This window comes from Watersipora subatra, chromosome 9 (assembly GCF_963576615.1).
Source record: "Watersipora subatra chromosome 9, tzWatSuba1.1, whole genome shotgun sequence".
Classification (NCBI taxonomy): domain Eukaryota; kingdom Metazoa; phylum Bryozoa; class Gymnolaemata; order Cheilostomatida; family Watersiporidae; genus Watersipora; species Watersipora subatra.
Window position 1 is genome coordinate 23,594,905 of NC_088716.1, and position 20,295 is coordinate 23,615,199.

The 20,295-nt window shown below is 36.3% G+C and overlaps 1 protein-coding gene across 1 annotated transcript in view; it reads right to left on the reverse strand.

Annotated features, from left to right (window-relative positions):
- LOC137404910 (NFX1-type zinc finger-containing protein 1-like) overlaps nucleotides 1-20,295 on the reverse strand; it is an 89,522-nt gene that overhangs the window by 33,380 nt on the left and 35,847 nt on the right. The window contains exons 17-24 of the mRNA XM_068091137.1: nucleotides 14,655-14,765; nucleotides 12,568-12,758; nucleotides 4,166-4,387; nucleotides 3,960-4,071; nucleotides 3,192-3,334; nucleotides 1,268-1,426; nucleotides 991-1,125; nucleotides 382-528 (exon numbers count right to left, since the gene is read on the reverse strand). Coding sequence (XP_067947238.1) covers nucleotides 382-528; nucleotides 991-1,125; nucleotides 1,268-1,426; nucleotides 3,192-3,334; nucleotides 3,960-4,071; nucleotides 4,166-4,387; nucleotides 12,568-12,758; nucleotides 14,655-14,765 — 1,220 coding nt within the window. The remainder of the gene's footprint in view (nucleotides 1-381; nucleotides 529-990; nucleotides 1,126-1,267; nucleotides 1,427-3,191; nucleotides 3,335-3,959; nucleotides 4,072-4,165; nucleotides 4,388-12,567; nucleotides 12,759-14,654; nucleotides 14,766-20,295) is intronic.

A 20,295-nucleotide genomic window follows, 5' to 3' on the forward strand; every position in this document is an offset into this window, starting at 1 on the left:
AGAGAGGGAGAGAGGAGAGGAGGGAAGAGAGAGGAGAGAGAGAGGGAGAGAGAGAGGGAGAGAGAGGGAGAAGAGAGGGAGAGAGAGGGAGACAGAGAGGCAGCCACGCAAGTAGTAACATCATTTTAGCACTATTTTAGCATTTTAACAGTGATCAAGTTTTTTCAATTTCAAGTTTCTTTTTAATAACTTGAAAAATAATTTTAAAACATTTGCAAATGAAAAATAAAAAACATACTGATAATTTTTGATAAAATTTGTTAAAATCTTGTGTAAGTCCATTTTACATGTAAGTGCTAGAATTACTTACATTCGATGTTAGAGCTGCAAGCTTATAATCTTCAAAAATAGACGCTTCTACTGCAAAAAGGAAAGACTCACCTGGGCATGGGTGTTCACAATGAGGAAGAGACCTTGGGCAAGGCTCTGTACATTGATATCTTTCATGTTTCCAATCCTTGCTGTGACACTTCATTTTGCAGATGTGGCCACATTTTAGTACAGTCATGCATTCAAGCTCACAACCACCTGTGATATGTGTCAAAACAAATATAATACATTTATTGTGTCCTAAGTAAACAAAGACGCATCATTATTTTATGAAAAAAACTGTGCAAACTAACCATCTAGGCATTCTACTATAAGAACATAAATATTGCTGGTTATATTTCATTATCAACTATGTTTAGCGAAAGCGAGCATTAAAAAGATGAAAGGCAAAAACTGAAAGCACAAAGGCTGAACTAGACCAACTAGTCATTAACAGACTAAGCAACTATATTAAAGATAAAGTGGAATCACAGAACGGAAGTGAAAGCGATCACTATGGAGACCGCAGCAACGAATACTTGACTAAATTACTCTTGTATGCAGCTCATCAAAAATTTACAAATTAAAATCACACAAACAAAAGCCTAAGTAATTACAAGCAATTATAAACATCTACATTGTTCCATAGAAGTCTAACTAGTCTAAAGTGAATACAAGCACCTGTAGGAGCTTGTTGTCGAAAGTCTCCAGGGTTCTTAATGATGGCAGGATTTTTGTGTATTTGACATCTAAGAATTAGACTCGTGTCAAGCTCTTCAACACTAGTTGCTTTTTCCACAATCTTTTTCCATAGACCTATTAAATCAATAAACAGGTTATATTAATACACGAAATAAATAGAGCACAACTTAACTATCTCTGAATTTTAACTAGCCTGTTGTAGTGTGTTGTAGCCTGTGTTAGTGCAGGAGAAACTCTGATCAAAGTACTCACTTACCAGATCCTCTGCTTAGCATGTCAAAGTTTCCGAACACATACATCCCATACTGAGCTCGTGACAAGGCAACACAAACTCTGTTTGCTATCTTCACAAAGCCAAGGTTTCCTTCCGGATTACTTCTCACAAGAGAGATAATCACTATCTTGTTCTCTTCACCTTAACAACAAATTGTTACTCAAAACTAACCTTCAATAATATATGTGTACAAGATATATTCCACAAAGTAGATAGAGAGAAATTTTCTTTCCTGGTAACTAAAGAAGCAGATATACAAGGTACATGATAAATAGCAGATATATCCTGGTACATGGTAGACAACATCAGCAATTTTGTCACTATATTGGCCTCGAACAATTTAAAAACTTCTTTTTGACAAAAAAATGTTTATTTCATAATTAAATAAAAATGAAAACACTATATAATTCCAAAGAATTTAGTAGGCATTTAAAATAGCACTAGTCAAATTAAACAAACTTATATAATAACTTGAAATACAACTAACCACTCAGTTATAGTGATTGTATATGTAAAGTTTCAAGCGATATCTCCATCACAAGTGATATCTCCACCAAAAGTGATATCTGCACCACAAGTGATATCTGCACCACAAGTGATATCTCCACCACAAGTGATATCTCCATCACAAGTGATATCTCCACCACAAGTGATATCTCCACCACAAGTGAAATTTGCACCACAAGTGTTATCTGGACCACAAGTGTTATTTGCACCACAAGTGTTATTTGCACCGCAAGTGATATCTGCACCACAAGTGATATCTGCATCACAAGTGGTATCTACACCACAATTGACATCTGCACCACAAGTGATATCCGCACCGCAAGTGATATCTGCACCACAAGTGTTATCTGGACCACAAGTGTTATCTGGACCACAAGTGTTATCTGCACTACAAGTGTTATTTGCACCACAAGTGATATCTGCACCACAAGTGATATTTGCACCACAAGTGGTATCTGCACCACAATTGACATCTCCACCACAAGTGATATCTGCACCACAAGTGATATCCGCACCACAAGTGATATCCGCACCACAAGTGTTATCTGGACCACAAGTGTTATCTGCACCACAAATTTTATTTGCACCACAAGTGATATCTGCACCACAAGTGATATTTGCACCACAAGTGGTATCTGCACCACAATTGACATCTGCACCACAAGTGATATCTGCACCACAAGTGATATCTGCATCACAAGTGATATCTGCATCACAAACATTCCACGAGTGTCTGAACACTAATATGCGTTCACACTATAATAATTCTTGGTATTATTTAGACAAAAAAATCTACTTTGTAAACAGTGGACCATCAATGGCACAGTTCCAGACACAGTTCTATAGTTCAAGTAACAGGCAGAACTGTCGGAGTAAAATGTTAAACAAAAATCTCTTTTTGCCATCTTTTATTCTTACTCAAACATGGTTAGGTTGAAAACTTTAAAAATAATACTCAGTCAAATCGCGTACAAAATACCCCATAGTAGTCGAGCAAATTGATTTTCGAAATTGGTGTTGTCTCCTCGTGAGAATTACAAGTATGCTAGTAGGCTGCAGGAACTAAGCTAGGGTATTCTTGAATGAACCCTTCGTGTAGTAAATTTTACCATGTGTTGACATAGTTCTGCTTAGACGTAATCATAGACATATCAACTATACTTTATAGTATAGTTAATAGTATAATTAAATTATAGGTCTGTGGACATAATAGTTAATTCATCATTCAACATGCATGAACACACAACTTACAACAAAAGATGAATATGTGTACCCTGTGCTGAGTGAAAAATGCAAGAATGGCAACCAGTAGATTCAAGAAAAGGGCAGCTTTAAAAATTAAACAAAGCCAATTGCAAAAAACCAAAACACTTTTTAAGGTCAGGGTCAATAAAAATACCTTGAAAGTTGTCAACTGAAGTAATTTTGACTCCTTCGAACTGAGATTTAGGCATGTACTGCTGGAGGAGCAGGAGTTGTCCTGTATACATAGTGATAATGGTAATGTCCTTAGGTTTGTAGCTTTCTTGCATTAACAGGTATCTGTAGCAACATTGCAAGGAGGATTTGGAAAGTGATGGCTTTAAAGGAAAAATGGTATTGTCTACTCAAGCAAGGAAAAGCATAATCTTAGTGTGTCTAATTTGGGCTTAGCATGAGGATGAAGTCTGAGATTTTTCAAATGTGAAGAGCTGGTCTTTCTAATAATATTTCAATTAGCAGCTAAATAGCCAAATTTTGAACAAATGATTTATATTGTGACATTTCTTAAGCGTCACCCAAGCAATATATCTATAATAACAATACAAGTCTACAGTCTGCAGTTAGCTAATTCAATTTAAAGTATTTAAAAAAATTTCAATAGAGCATTTTTCTGGAAAATATTTATAAAAATGGTAAACATTTTACTTAAAAAGCTATAGATACTAGTTATATAATTACCAGAAAAGACCCCAACTCAATATTAATAAAAATAGTTTTAACCAGAAATATATCGGTCAGCGCATTTAGAACATCAAATGTATTGTTCAAATCTCCTTTCAAAACCAGCAAAAAAATAAAAAGATTAGACAAAGATTTTGAGAACATAGTTTTTAAAGCGGAAACAGTAAAGTGGTGTCTGACACTATTTGTTTTAAGCAGAAACATCTAGAAATTATCAGAGTACCTGGTGAGCTCTACAATCATCTGAGCCTCAAACTTATTTGACTTGCTCATTGTTCCCTCATCAGACACCTCGGGGTTGTTGTGGTTGAAAAAGAAGATGCTATTCTTCATGCCTGTAAAGTTACAGTTAACTTGGGTGATGGATAATGAATTTGACACTATTTAGTTATTGATCAACATATACTTATGTAATACAATATCTCTGACCTTCAACAGGGTCTCTGTCAAGCACTGACTGATGGTCGTCAAGTCGGTCATAGATATGTCCTCTGATGTATTTAGAGATCTCTGGTCTCATCCTATGCTGGATGTTCAGCGTGCTTATTGGTAGACCATTGTTTACCATTCTCTCAAAGAGTGACAGGTCCAGATGGTACTTGACAGCCAAGTCATAAACGGTAGGATTAGGCTTAAGTTGCTTGTGGTCACCTGACAGAAATAGAGAAGACAACTCATACTCACATTATAAAAGATCCCATTTGAGCTGATTATGTTATAATTTAATATGATGACTGCTATTCATTTGCGAATTCTTATTTGCCTTTATCATGAGAACATAAATTAGAAAAAAGTTGCTTGGAATACCTCCACAGTTTGTAAGAAAAAATATATCAGATGAAGGTTTTCAGAACATGGTCTTTGAAGAGAAAAGAATTGAGTGTGATTTGACACCACAGTCATACCTTGACATACAACTACCCCAACATATGAGAAAATCAAGATACGTACAAGCAAAATTTCAAGCAAGTTACTGCCTTGAGATACGAGAAACCTTTGAGATAGGAGCATGTGAACCGGTGGTTGATGGGCACTAAATTGCCAAGTATGCAAGAGACTGCTTTTGAAAACAGTATCACTCGGTCTTTCTCATCGAATTAGTTTGCAAAAAAGTTTTAACGTTGGCTAAAAGTTATAATGAAAGCGACGCAAAGAGCTGCAAGCCAGAAACAGATAATAAAAAATTAAGACGATGACAAAATTAGAGATAAGTTTAGTATAAGATTTTAAAACTTCGTTTTAAGTGTGTTTAGTAAGTGTCTGTAAGCTAAAATCATTTAGGTTAAATTCAAAGTTGATGCTATGTTACGTAGCATCACAAAAGTCTAGTGTACTGAATGCTTTGCTATCAAGTCTCTCACACACCGCCGTTAGCCACTGTCTGTCTCAAAGGTAAGATCTCCGTACAGTACTGTATATGCATAATAATGTTACATTTTATTTCAGATCATAACCACTAAATAAATATTTGTTACTTTTTGAGCGTAGGTACTGAATAAAATCCCATAAAACATGTTTTGCTATCATATAAATCTGTTGCTAGATGGTTTTTTATAGTATGAGAATGCATTGATTTGCATTTAGTTATCGTAAAACCTCTAATTGAATGCCACCTCTATTTGAACACCACCTCTAATTGACTGCCACCCTGAGAGAAGGGTTAAAAATTGAGCGCCACTCTAATTGAACACAACCTCTATTTGACTACCACTTTGACATTATTTGGTCTTTACGAGCCCATAATATCAGCTGATCAGTAGAAGTGTCCACAAAATTGTAGTAATAATGAATCGTTTATATCAATAACAATTAATTATTTCGTTGTCCAATTCCAAAGCTTTTCATTTTTTTTCATTAAAACTTTGAAAATAACGTTATACTTTAGAAATAATCAATAACTGCCTCAGGCTATAGTAGTAGTTCTCTTTTTAATGCGGTTTTAATACTTCAAAGTACAGGTATATAAAAAACGGTTTACATTTACAATGGTAAATGAATGACTAGTTTTAGAGTAAAGGTTGCTTTTAGCGAGCAAAACTTTTATGCATTGAATTTGTGCTAAATGCAACGCGTAAAAGTTTTGCTCTGCCAAAAAATTGTTTAGACGGGACTATAGACTAGTTCAGCAGTGCAAAAAAAGTTGAGGTCAGAAAACATTGTGGAAGGTATTGGACAACTAGAAAAAGCTTGTTCCATCGAAAGCAACAATCAGAACGCAGCTATCCGAGCAAACGATGCAAATATTTTTGTTTTAAAAACGTTAATTTTGGTTTCTGCATGTAATATAAGTATGGTTCATTTACTTGTTCATGAATATATACATGTATATTTGTAGCATTTGATCGATTGTCATTATACATGTATAACTTATAAATTTGCAGATTTATAGCATATATTTAATAGCATCCTTATGGTTATCTTAACAAGGCTTACAAAGGATCGACCCTCATAATTCCTCTTCTGTTGCACATAAAAAGCCGGTTTTGGCTGCAAACTGTATCAAACATATCAATGAGTGCAATGAGTTTTTATTCAACATTGTTAAATATTGATATCAAATAAACATATGCCTTCAAATTTAGAATGAAATAAAGAATTGAAAGCTCTATCTAATTGTAAAGCAAGGCACAGGCTATAATATCATCACAAATTAATTGCAAGCAATAGATAACAACTGATAGAGATATTTTTCGAATTCCCAATGCACATTTTATTGAGAGATATTTGACAAATTAGAGGTAAGTTAGCAGATTTATTGCATCCAAAAGGCTTTACATTGCTCTACTGGAAAAAGAGCAAAATATAGGCGCCATTCGCTTCGCCGAAAAAGGGCTAAATTTATCTTACCAAATTTCTGACGAGCCATTTGAAAAATACAACGACAGCCTCTATTGGAAGGCCACCTCTATGCAATTGACCACCACTAGTGAGGAAGGGTTGAAAAATAAAACCCCATGGCGTTCAATTAGAAGTTTTACGGTACTTTATATAGGAAATATTGCATTGAGATACGAGCTGTCTTAGACTGCATTAAGCTCTTATGTTGAGGTATGACTACTTGTTTCAAGTATGTTTATAATTTATCAAAGTTCTTAATGACGCTTGCAACCTGAGCCTCAAACTTATTCGACTTAAAAAATTTCTGAGCTTTTAAGCAACACAAATAAACAACAATACAAACTACAAATGTAGATAGTGTCTTTTGTTGCGATTTAGATATTTCATGACTGTTTAAATATACATGTATACCCAAATATACCAATTAAATACATTTTTTGTGTGAATTATATAGGAATATCAGGGCTCGCAGGTATTTGAATAAAGTGAATAAAAACTAGGTCACTTTTTTTTTATTGGGTGACCTCGAGAAAAGCTGAAAGTGGTTTAGAAATGGATGAGACTATACAAGTTTTGAAATGCCAATATTTGACAATGGTAGACAACTCCTTAACTCACCAGCTCCTCATGCGAACGTCAATTACAGTATTGCATGATAAAATGAAGGAGACATTCACTGGACAATAAATGAATGACACACTTTAGGCATCAGTGATGGACTGACTTAAAGCACCTGGGCAGTTTGCCAATAACAAAAACTTTTAACAACTCAGATACATGCTGTGTTGAAGGAATATAGAAAAATTCAAGTCTATAGCGGAAGAGTCAAAGTGAGAATAAAGACAAAGGCGTAGAATAAAAATGATCAGAGATTTCTTAGAATAGTTGAATTTTTGATTAGTTGAAAGAATATTTGTATTAAAATGTTACTAGATCTTCAAATTGGGCGTTATGGAGGGACCTACGAGATCGGAAAGGGTCGAAGTAATAAATCAACCAAGAAAGCATAATGCACAGTCTTTGATTCATCTATATGGTAAATTTATATTCGTTTTGGACTTATGTGCTTAAAGCACATAAATTACATAATTTTTTTTATTGTATATTTCAATACAACAGAGTCTTGGCTTTCGAATGAGCCACATATCCACCACCTCATACTCACATTTTGAAAAAACAAGCAGATCTGAGAACTTGACTTTTGCTCTAAAAAGCACCTTTTACAGATCTCTGTCATAGAAATTTTTATAGCCCATAGAGTCGGCTTGCATTCTGATTGGTGAGTTGCATAACAGACATAATCAATTTGATACCCAAACTAATCACAAGTTATCACAACGCTGCATGGTTCACAGAAACTCAAGTTATCCATAAAACCACAAAAACAACCAATAACAAGCAATGCAACCAGCAACTACCTCCACCCCACCTTCTGACACCAATTTAGTGCATTAATTGACAATATTTTAAACATTCCTAATGTCGTTTTCTTAGAAGTCAGATCTGCAACCATAACAAATAGTGAAACTAAAAAATCCAGAATGAAATATAGTGAATTTGGCTCCTCAGCAAAAATTGATTGAATCTACTATATAAATGGCAATCGTTGTCTGTCTGCGTGCGTGTGTGTGTGTGTGATTGAGTGTCCGCCTTATAGAGTACCGTACTTTTCGGACTATTAGCCGCTACTACATGTAGGTATCTAGAGCGCATTAACGGGAATCTCCGGTTAGTACACGCCTCTTTACATAACCTATTCATCGTTTTTACACAAAAATCACGCCATCTCTGGTTAGCGCGCCTCTTTACGGTGCCCAACGACACTGGTGCGTTTGAAACAGCAAAGTTGCTGCCGTGTTAAAAAGCAGTGTCCTGAGTTCTGCAGCCTATACAAAAGGTGCCTATACAGCTATACAAATGTACTAATCATTAAATAAAATAAATTAATGAATAGTAATTTACATGCGATTAATATTTACTGCCAACATGTACCGAGAAGGTCACGCGAACGTTGTTTTTTTGCGGTCACTGGAAAAAACGCAGTTCTCACCTACTAAAATTCTACATAAAAAAGGCAAATACTTCTTAATCAATGTTGTATTGTCTATGAATTGCCACACTTCCACTACATAACCCTTTCACTTGCGTCCATGTACAAATTTAGCTATCGGCCTACTGCCAGCCATTTTGCCGATATTGCTTAATATGTATATAATATTTTTTCAATTTCAAACTCCATCTAGAACGTTTGTTTTAGTTATATATTTCATTTTGCCAACATGTTAACAAGCACTGCTATGCAAAAGATTCGTTGTATCTATACTTTGTGCATTGATAAAGCGATGTGAAGCTACAAAGCAAAACTATCCTCTACAATGTTCCTTATTCTTACAAAACCATTACTTTCACCACCATCAGAGTCAGTGCTGCTATTGCTATTTTAATTATCTGTGTAATCACAAAAATCTGAATCGGCTATAATGTCATCAACATAAGTAGTTATTTGTTTTCTGATTCGGACGCCTTTGATGAACTTACACAAAAATGTTCGTTTTTAAGTTGGAAATCCCCAAACAAAGATTAAAATATTAAACTTTAGGCTAATTTTATAGAGAAATCTTAGGGCAACACTGTCACTACCATAAAAGTCCTAAAGATCGTTGGTGCATAATAACGAAATAAAATAAAACGAATAATAATAACATAATGCATAATAACGAAACGAATAATAAAATTCAGTTACTAGCAATTGCTGGGAAAGTCGCAAAAATGTGTCTGCGGCGGTCGACCATAGAAAACGCATAAATGAGTTTACTTCGGTGAAAGGGTTGAAAACGTTGGATTTGCCACTGTTTGTGATGGTAAACATGTTCATTTCCTTCTGAGCTACTTTTGCTCTTTTTCCAGCTACGAGTACTACAAAACAACAGCTACTACAGAACTTGCACGGGTACTGCTACTGCGTTTTACCTACTAAATTTCTACATCGAAAAGGTTAGTACGTTTTATTCAATGTTGTATTGCCTATGTATCGCCACACCTCAACTACTTAATAACGTTGGATTTACCACTGTTTGTGATAGTTGGACAAGTTCATTTCCTTCAGCAGCTGAGTTACTAATTTTTTTCCAGCTATGAGTAGGCCTACTGTAACTTACTACTACAGAACTTGCACGAGTACTCCGAGGGTTGCGATAGGCGATGGTGAAAAGAAAGAGAGCAGCCGGTATCAACTTACTGTCATCCTGCTTTAGCCAAGACCAGCTGTACATCGCCTGATAAAAAGTAGGCACAAGCCGAAAACTGTTTGTTCATATACACCCGACAGAAAAACAAAAAATGTTGTCTATCCGCAAGTGTTGCGTTGAACTAACATTGTGTTGTTGTTATGTCATGCTATGTTTTTCATGTTCTGCTATACCAAATGCAGCATTTTTCAACATATTTTTCAGTATATATATATATTTTCATGCGTTCGTTATCCTTATTGTATCTCATAAAAAGGCTATCATGTTGGTGTTATGTTTTATTATTGTAAGGTGCTAATGCTGTATCTGCCTTGACATCATACTGTCTGTTCTGTTATACATATAAACTTTATCGACACAACCTCATTACTGTTTGTATATACCATGTCAAAACACAGGCTATAGACGAAAAACTGGTGAGCTATGATTAGTGTTTTAAGCATGTAGTCTCCACTCAATAAATGCTGGCGATAGCAAAATATTTTGTATATTTTTTAGAAGATGCAAAACTTTTCAATACTGTCAGTTTGAAGAACTTCAGTTTGCCTAGCAATGTCAATTTCATTATCAGTTCTCTGTACACAAATAGGGCAACACCGATTTGAGTGGTTTGAGACTGATGCATTGTAGACTAACTGTAAAACGTATTGCAGATTTCCATTGTTCTCCCCAACATTATTGACATATATGACTGCATATGTGTATGCATAGTGTGATCAGGGCAAAAAATTTCAGTAGACTGCATATTTGGAGTTGTTTTACAGTATGAAAGATAACTCTCGATAAACGTCGTGCTGTACATGAATCTGTTCTCGTGCACGGGTAATGCAGCTAGCGGGTTGGGACCGTGGCCTCACTCGGGTATGTGCGGGAGACCTTTTTTGCCCGAGTGCAGCGAAAGTATCCAGGCTCAGCTTTCCGGATGAATGAGTTGGCGAGTGCGAGGTGATTGATTGCGAAGCGATTGAGTGCCAGGCGATTGATTGCGAGGTGATTGATTGCGAGTGCGAGTCGATTGGTTGCGAGTGCGAGGGGATTGGTTGCAAGTGCGAGGTGATTGGTTGCGAGGCGATCGATTGCGAGGCGGGTGCGGGCCGATTGATTGCGAGTGCAAAGCGATTGATTGTGAGGTGAATGAAAGAGCGCGATTGTCAACTTCTTGGCGGGTAAAGACTGGTCAGCCAAGGCGGGGGCTCGGCGGCAGAAGTGCGCAATCGTCAACTGCAAATATAGACGAGTATGGACACACGCATGAATCTAGACACATGAATCTAGAATATTTACTAGATTTTACACGCATCTACATGTAGCTGTAAAACACATTGCAGATTTTCATTATTCTCCCCAAAATTATTGACATGTAATATGTGTATGCATATTCAGGGCAACAATTTCAGTAAACAATTTACATAATAATATATCAGGGCAACAATTTCAGTAGACTGCATATTTGGAGTTGTTATACAGTATGAAAGACAACTCTCAATAAACCTTATGCTACGCGTGAATCTGTTCCTGTAGGGGAGTAATGCAGCTAGTACAACATAAAATGTACAGATGATTTGACCATCACAGTTGGCCACACCTTTGATCAATGTAAAGAAGTTGAAAACAAATTTAGTTTTGAGAGACTTTGAATTTGTCTAAAAGTGTTTATACTCAGCGTTGTTGTTGTTGAGGTTTTGGGAATATGTTCAATTAGTATACTAATTCAACATCGTTGTACATGTGCAGATAACTTCACACCATGGACCAAAGTTGAAGATGTTAAACAAGCTGATTATAGAAATAGTCTTCAGAATTGCTAAGTCACCCAGCAGGTACAGGATAAAGCAATAAACCATTGAGCCAGCTAGTTAAGAGAGAAGTTGCATGAGGAACTGACCAATCAAAGTGAGACAAAGAGTCTTTGCTTAGAGCTCTGACAATGTGGGGTTCAACCATTTCTGCCGACTCTCCTACTACTACCATTATTGTACTCATAGATTTGTCATTAATAAAAGGTGACTTTTGAATCAATGTTAAATTGTCAGAACTGATAAAATGTAGTGTGGATTTTATTTTTGCGTTACAATAGTGGCTGTTTAAATGTGTCAACTTTCACGCAATCATAAAATTTTGATACGGCTAAAATGTTGGCCATATGGTGGTTAAACCCATGGCACTTACCTACATGTAGGTTATTAAACTGACACTCTAACCAACTGAGCTGATCAGCTAACCTTCGAAGCCTCACAATAAAAAAGAGACCAAAAGAGAATAAAGATTGCTTTTCGACAGACTGTGATAGCCGTAGCACACAGGCATTATCGGCTACATTTTAAAACTTACACTTTACTTTAATGATCTTTGGCAGCAGTAGCTGTCATATATGCATATCTATATTTAGCCATTTGTTATATTATTTTCCTTGTTTATTGAATAATGTTTTACCACAAATTATGTAATTGCCATCACGAGTTTGACCATGCTATCTTCTGTAACACTTATTGCTGTTGTAGGCCAACAATATAGAAGGCTGGTACTTTTTCGGAGATGGCAGAGTAGTTTTTGGCTGAGACTGTGCCGGTCATATGCAAATATACTTTAAAAGCTCTCTACTCTCATGCGTTATTATTTCTGAGTCTAAAAAAGGATTAGCTAGTGTGCCGTGAAAGACCGGGCAGCATCTTTTACAAGACATAGGCTAAACACAAGTCTAGGAAAATCAACTAGCAAATGAACAGAGTTGCATGAGTAACTGACCAATCAAGATGAGGTGTTGGCAGTTTTTGCTGAGAGCTGTGACAATGTGGGCTTCAAGTACTTCTGCTGCCTCTTCTACTATCACAATTTCTGGTCCAATTGCCTGAAGCACTTTTTGCAGCCTCGCAGCACCCGTGGTTGTCATGCCAATGACTTTTCTACCTCTCAGAGCTTCAATTTCTTGCTGCATTCTGCAAAAGTGCAGCAAATTTTTTTCACTTTAATTAACCTTAAAGGAACAAACACAAGTGAAGGCGCCATTCCCTCATATATTACGGTTAGTGGTATACAAATCTGTAAAGTGGTGTTACCCTTATACTGAGGTATACATTGCCTATTTTTACCATATCTAATAAAGCCATTTTTCTGTTCTTTTAGGTTTATCAGAAGGTTTTAAAGGTCAAGGGCATTTAAGAGGCACGATGAAGGATGTCACAAGCACTACACTTTTACAGTTCTGAAAGGGTAACAAAAAAGCTGACGGCTGCTTGCACAATGATGCTTCCGGAAAAATCTCATGGTGTCAGAGTATGAGAGAGATTTATATATTCTATGTATGTTTATTTTTATCCATGTTCGTTAATTTTGTAATGGATAGTTTTACCCCGAGAAGTACTGAAATCGTGAAAGTGCGAGTGATTACTCACGCCTTTTACAGCACCGCGGGATTACTGTACTGACATCAGTATGGGGTCAATCAGTACTGCTGCCTTAACAGAGATCTTAATAAATGTTTTGAGAAAGAGCGCACTGAAGGAGTTGTCACACACGACCTCTAGCATTGACTGCTCTTTAAAGGAAAAAAATACAAGCAGATTATTTTAACCTACGCATTAATTTATATCCACTGTCGCTATAATTATTGCGAAACAAGTTAAATCCTTTGAAAAGTACTATAGCAATTATATTTACTTTTTAAATAATTGGGTTTTTAAGCTGTTCTAGTTATAAATTGAGCTTAAATTGGCTTAATTATCAGCAAACTTACTGAAAATCTGTGAGCTAATTACAAAAACACTGCAGATGTAAATTTCAAGATTAGCTATAAACTGTTAAATTCATCAAACTGTCATTTCATGTTGCCTCCGTGATAGCATCTACCCAGTCAGTATTTTTTCAGGACTGCTAAAACCTTTATAAATAGAGCCAAAGGCACGAAAAGGTTAATAACATGTTATTTCTATTAACAGTACAAGCTTCTATAGCTGATATGTGCTATTAATATTTTTTGACGCTTCTTTATTGCGTCGACTGTTTTTGATGTATGAGGTGATTGCACTGCCAGGATGTTTCAAGAAGATAATCGACAAAACTGGATCGCACTGAAATGCTCAGAAGAAAAATACGTGTCAAAATGATGTTGCTAGTTGCGCGATGTCTGTCTCTCCCGTTATTGATGTCGGTTCAAGTTGCAGCATTACGTGTCTCGACACTTTCAGTCAATTTTGCATCTATAAATGACGTAATTGCACTTTGGCTTGAGCTGAGGGTTTCAACCACGATCATGTTTAGTCAATTTTAATCTTGAAATATCCTGGCATTCAACTCTGTTTTTACAACAATATTAACACTGAGTGTATTCCAGCAGAAATTATAGTTGTGATTAGATTCCATTCGAACAAGCAATGAAATCTGTAGTGGAACAGCTGATATTTGCTACACAAGCATTCTAGGAACTGAACTAATGTGTGTAGCTAAATTAGCGATTGTGGGTTATTGTTATTTTGATTTATTGTCAAAGATCAATTTTTGTGAAAATTGATAAAGAATTAGTTTTGTTTATTTGGGAGAATCGAATTGAACCAATCATTGAAAATAGAATAGCTAAAGAATTGATAATTGAATTGTGGTGTTGTGCAATGAATTGTGGATGTAATGGATTTTTACATGGTCTATAATGCAAAAGAATTGAAAATTTAATTGCTAATTTTTGATGAGACTTGAATTGAATCGAGTCATTTTTAAGCCATAAAAACATCTCTGCTATCAGCTAGTGTCAGGAGTGTCAACAGTTGCTATATAACCAGCAATAAGATCTTCCTGAAGTTATGTTCTCATGTTTATGAATCGAAATATATTCTACTCACCTCAAGGTATCACCAATATCAAGCAACCTTCGATAGTTCTCCTGGTGAGTTTTCATAGCAGGGATAATGTAGCTTTGGTGACTCCTGACAAGGTATCTGTACAGACACCATCTGCAGAAAAATTACCCATAAAGCATTATGAACAAGGTAAATGTCGTGAGTTCAAATCCCATATGAGACAATGTTTTTCTCACCCTCAAATAGTGGTTTAAGTTGTACTGACGGCCCTAATAAAGATTCCATCAGGCTACAAGCATCTGACTAAAGAAGTTCTAATCAAAACGTAGGCTCTAGCTATCATTTGATTTCAATGAAGTCGCACTACCAAACAAAAACATAATTCCTTTGTCATACAAATGATATACTGTAAATAGCGGTGTACAAGCAAAAATTTGACACCAAATTTTAAGCTTAAAAATTCATCCACAACTTATACGTAGGTGACGTTTTTATGACATGGATTCTAGTAAAAATCAAATTCAAAACCTAGTGCAAATCAAAATTGCATGATATGACAGATAGGGATCTATTTATAAAATAGTAAAACACTAGGGATCCTACTGTACAAAAGACGGATCAAACACAATGCCCTATTCTTCACAATTCAAACTGTCATTGCAAGGATTTTCTTGTGGAATAATGTGTTTTTTAAATTTTGAGCTCACACTTCGGTAATCTATTTGACACATCCACTATTGCTTATTTTTCTTGTATCCATTATTTTATCCATTATTTTTCTTGTACATAAATCACGATTCCTGACAAAAATCTGTCTTGCAGCATTGCTTTTCAATTGAAAATGCACGTATTATTAAAGGTGGTAGTTTCGTTCTATTGGCGAGGCGGGCCATTATTGTTTGTTATTACACATATGTGTCTTTATACCACTGGTTCCGTGAGCTAAGTCGTACGTGTTATTGTTGTTTTTTCTGTTATCGAAGATTGCGGAAATAAACGAGGATACTGGGCTCTTCCAGTTGATGTTCTAAAGACTGTGACATGTATACGATCAAATTGGAGCAGCACTTTACATTGTGCCCCAAGTGAAAAAGCAACCTTAAAACTCATAGAGACCAATGCACCACACTATGGAGCAACTGTTAGCACCAAAACCGCTGGCGGATGGCCCTAACCTACCCAAAGAATGGCAGATATTTAAATGAGATTTCAAACTCTTTCTCACGGCAACATCAAAGGACGATGCGGAGAACAAAATCAAGACGGCTTACCTATTGAGAACTATAGGTTGTAAAGGCAATCAAATATATGATTTTTTTAATTGGACCAACGCTACTGATAAATTAATTTACAGCGAAGTCATAAAGAAATTTGATGACTACTGCAAACCAAGAATCAATCTCATGGCCAAGACACACTCATTGCTGACATGCAAACAGGGAAATAAGACGTTAGACAAATTCCTCACTGAACTACATGCTATTGCAAGACTATGTGTCTTGAAGGAGCTATATGACAGACCAGTTCTGCAAGCACTCATACTAGGTATCGACAATGACAAGATAAGAAACAAACTTTTTGATTTAATTGACACTGACTTAGACAGAGCTGTCAACCTATGTAGACGTGAGGAGATGATTGCTATTGACTACAAACTTATGACTGCGAAGTTAGAATTCTCAACAGAACAGGCTAACCTGTCCAAACATAGACCACCCTACCGCAACACCGCTGAGAGTAAGACTGACAAGCCCAAACTGACGGACACTTCTCGCATCAATAATTCAAACACCAAAAGACCGTCAGTGAACTCAAACTGTAGAAATTGTGGGGACGCTCATCCGCCGGGTCATGCCCAGCATATAGCAAGACGTGTAACTATTGTAAGAAGTGCAACCACTTTGCTGCCTACTGCAGATCTCGGAGACGTTCATTCAACCACATTGACAATCGCGCAAAGACTGTCAATCATGTGACTTGGAATTACTCATCAGACGATGACGTCGAATTACACAATGTAAGTGCTATATTTATACCAGTACAAGACCGCAAACTACTAGCCACTCTTACGACCTTGAAACTGATTCTGAGTGCAGAATAGAATTTCAACTGGACACAGCAGCTACTTGCAATACCCTAAACTCAAGCGACTATGACAAACTGGGCAGACCAAGAATAGAGCCCACTAAAACAATTTTGACTTTGTATGACCAAAGCACTTGTACTCCTTTAGGCTGGACACATCTCCCAGTACAAAAAAATAGGGACTATATTGCAAATTGCCCTAAATGCCAGAGGGACGCTCCTCAACAGCAAAGAGAGACCATACTCAATCACTGAATTCCCATCAAATCATGGACTAAGGTGGGGATTGACTTATTTAAAAATGTTAATACACACTACCTGGCCATTGTTGACTATACCACTGACTATTTAGAGGACGAGCTACTGTATAACCAAACTGCTGAGGCTGTAATTTGAAGCGTCAAAAGCTGCTTTAGACGACTAGGCATTCCTGAAAAGGTTGTGACTGAGAATGGACCTCAATTCACATCTAACCAGTTTGCTATTTTCAACAAAACCTGGAACTTTAAACATACTACCAGCTCACCCTATTAACCCACAATCAAATGAAAAGGTGGAATCAGCTGTGAAGATCATCAAAAGGATAATGCGCAGATGTGCTGAGCTTGAACTAGCGCTATTAGAATACAGAAACACAACAAATGGCAATATTACCACTTTCAATTCTTACTTGCCACGCTCAATTCAGCAACTAATCGGCCGACCAACCAGGTCAGCGCTGTCACAATGTAATGTGTTTGTAGCAAACAATGGATATTTGGAGAAACTAACCCGAAATCAAAGGCGTCAAAAGAGTTACAACGCTAAAGCCAGAGATCTTACACCATTAGCGGAAGGCCAGCCAGTCTTGGTTAGAGACTGGAGACACCACAGACAGCAATGGCAAGAGGCACAGATCAACAAAAAACTGACCAGTCAATCGTATGCCGTACAAATCGACAACGACCTAGCACGCAGGAATAGACGAGACATTGGACCCCTACTAGCAGAACATAGAGCACCACCACCTGGAGAACCTGAATTAGCAAATCCACAAACCAAGCCTGAGAACACTAGTCGTGACACGGAAACTTCCATTAGCAAACTGAAACTGAACATTCCAACTGTAACACTAATGCACAGGCCAACCTAAGACATTAAACCAGAACCCGCAAATAGCCAACTTGAATGAAGGACTATATTCCAGCTTAACCACACACACTTTCCAACCACGGGTATGTTTGGTATTACGCACATGTGTCTTTATACCACTGGTTCCATGTGCTAAGTCGTACGTGTTATTGTTGTTTCTTCTGTTATCGAGGATTGCGGAAATAAACGAGGATACCGGGCTCTTCCGGTTGATGTTCTAAAAACTGTCACACGCATGCAATCAAATTGGAGCAGCACTTCACAATTATGATGGTGAAAAATTATTTTTCGTATGTTGTGGTCTTCACAAGACCTGTCATTTCTCATTTTTTCGTCAACTGTTGCACTTATTGCCCATGACATGAAAAAAAAGACAATGGCATTTTTAGCTGATGACATTATTGGATGCCATTTCGAACTATGAACGATGAACTATTCTTGTCAAGCGGTTTGAATCAAAGAAGGGGGTTGACTTATACGGCAGGTACATGTCAGAACCAAGATTTTAAAATCAAACTTGTAGACCTGTACGTATACATGTTGAGGTCATCCCAAATAAGAACATAGTTCTTTGTGATGCAAATGCTATAAAGTAAGATAAGTGTGAAGCTGGATTTAGCCTGTAACATTATTACATTCAGTTAATGTATCATTGTCGTGAGAAAAAAACACTTACAAAGTTAATTTTCATTAGTCTTAATGGAATTAACAGAGATCTTGGAAAATTCAGTGATGAAAATTATCAATATGTGTTCAAATCCTGCTTGTAACAATCTTTTATTTCAACCTCTAACAAGGGCTGCAGACAGACAGAAACTGCTGTTACTATAGTGAATACTAGGTGAATGCCGGTGTTGCCCAGATAATACAAAGTCTTTGCACAGATGATTTATTTTTATTTAAAATATAACCTAGATGTTTATAAGATGTAACGCTCCAACTTTCAAACTTCATATCATGAGAAAAGTGTTGTCCACAGTTGAAATAAATTAAGAGAAAAAATGAAACAACTGTTAAGGCGTTTAAATGTAAATGTTTAAACGCAATGAAATAATTAGCGAGTATTGGCTAGATAGAATCTGCTTTGCTACAATTACAATGAAAAATTATTTGGTATACCATTACCGTAAAATCTTTAATGGAATGCCATGGTGCTATATTTTTCAACCTTTCCTCTATAGTGGCGGTCAATCAGCGGTGGGGTTCAAATAGAAACTGGCGGTGTATTTTTCAAATGGCTTGTCAGAATATTCAAAAAATAAATTTAGCCCTTTTACAGCCAAAGCAAATTTTGCCTATATTTTGACCTCTTTTTCCGGTGGAAAGATGTTAAAACTTTTCGGTGCAATAAATATGATACCTTACCTCCAATTTGTCAAAGATCTCTAAATAAGATACGCATAGAGAAGCCGAGAAATATCTCTACCAGTTATCTATTGCCTGCAATTAATCTGCAATGATATTATAGTCTGTGCTATGCTTTGCAATTTGTTAGAGCTTTCAATTTTTCATTTTATTTTCAATTTGTAGGCACATTTTTATTTTATATTTATATTTAAAAATGTTGAATAAAAGCTCATTGCGCTCACTGATGTGTTTGCTACAGTTTGCAGCCAAAACTAGCTATTTATGTGCAGTAGAAGTGGAGGTGTGAGCATCGTTCCATTGTAAGCCATGTCAAGATAACCGCAAAGATGCTATTAAATATTGTTATAAATTTTCAGATTTATAAGTTATACAATGGTAATCAATCAAATGCTACAAATATATATTTTCATGAACAAGTGACATAAATGAACCATATTTATATTACATGTCAAAACGAAAATTAACATTTTTGAAACAAATATATTTGCATCATTTGCTCGATAGCTGCGCTCTGATTGTTGCTTTCGATGGAACAAACATATTCTAGTACTCCAACACCTTTCACAATGTTTTCTTACCTCAACTCTTTTTCTGCACTGCTGAACTAGTCCATAGTAGTGTCGAAACCATTCTTTGGTAAAACAAAATACTTTTACATAGTGCATTTAGCACAAAGACAATGTGTAAAAGTTTTGCTCGCTAAACGCAACCTTGACCCTAACACTAGTTGTACATCTACCATCGTAAATGTAAACTGTTTTTTATATACACCTACTTTAATAAAGTGCATGTCAATAATAATAGTAGTTCTTTGTTTAACACGGTCTTGACATGTACTTTGAAATACATGCCAAGACCGCGTTAAACAAGTTAAACTATTACTATGGACAATGATGCTAACGCTGCCGCTAGAGCCGAGTACAAAAAGAAGTCAAGTAAAAGCTTTTTCCCACATAATGCTTTCTGTCAGTAATAGTCTTATTTATTTTATCAGTGAATGTGAAGACCCAGGAGTTGTGTGGAACAAGCTGAGAGCTCACTTTGAACGTGATACGGTGGCAAATAAATTATTTCTCAAGAAACTGTACTTTAGGGCGGT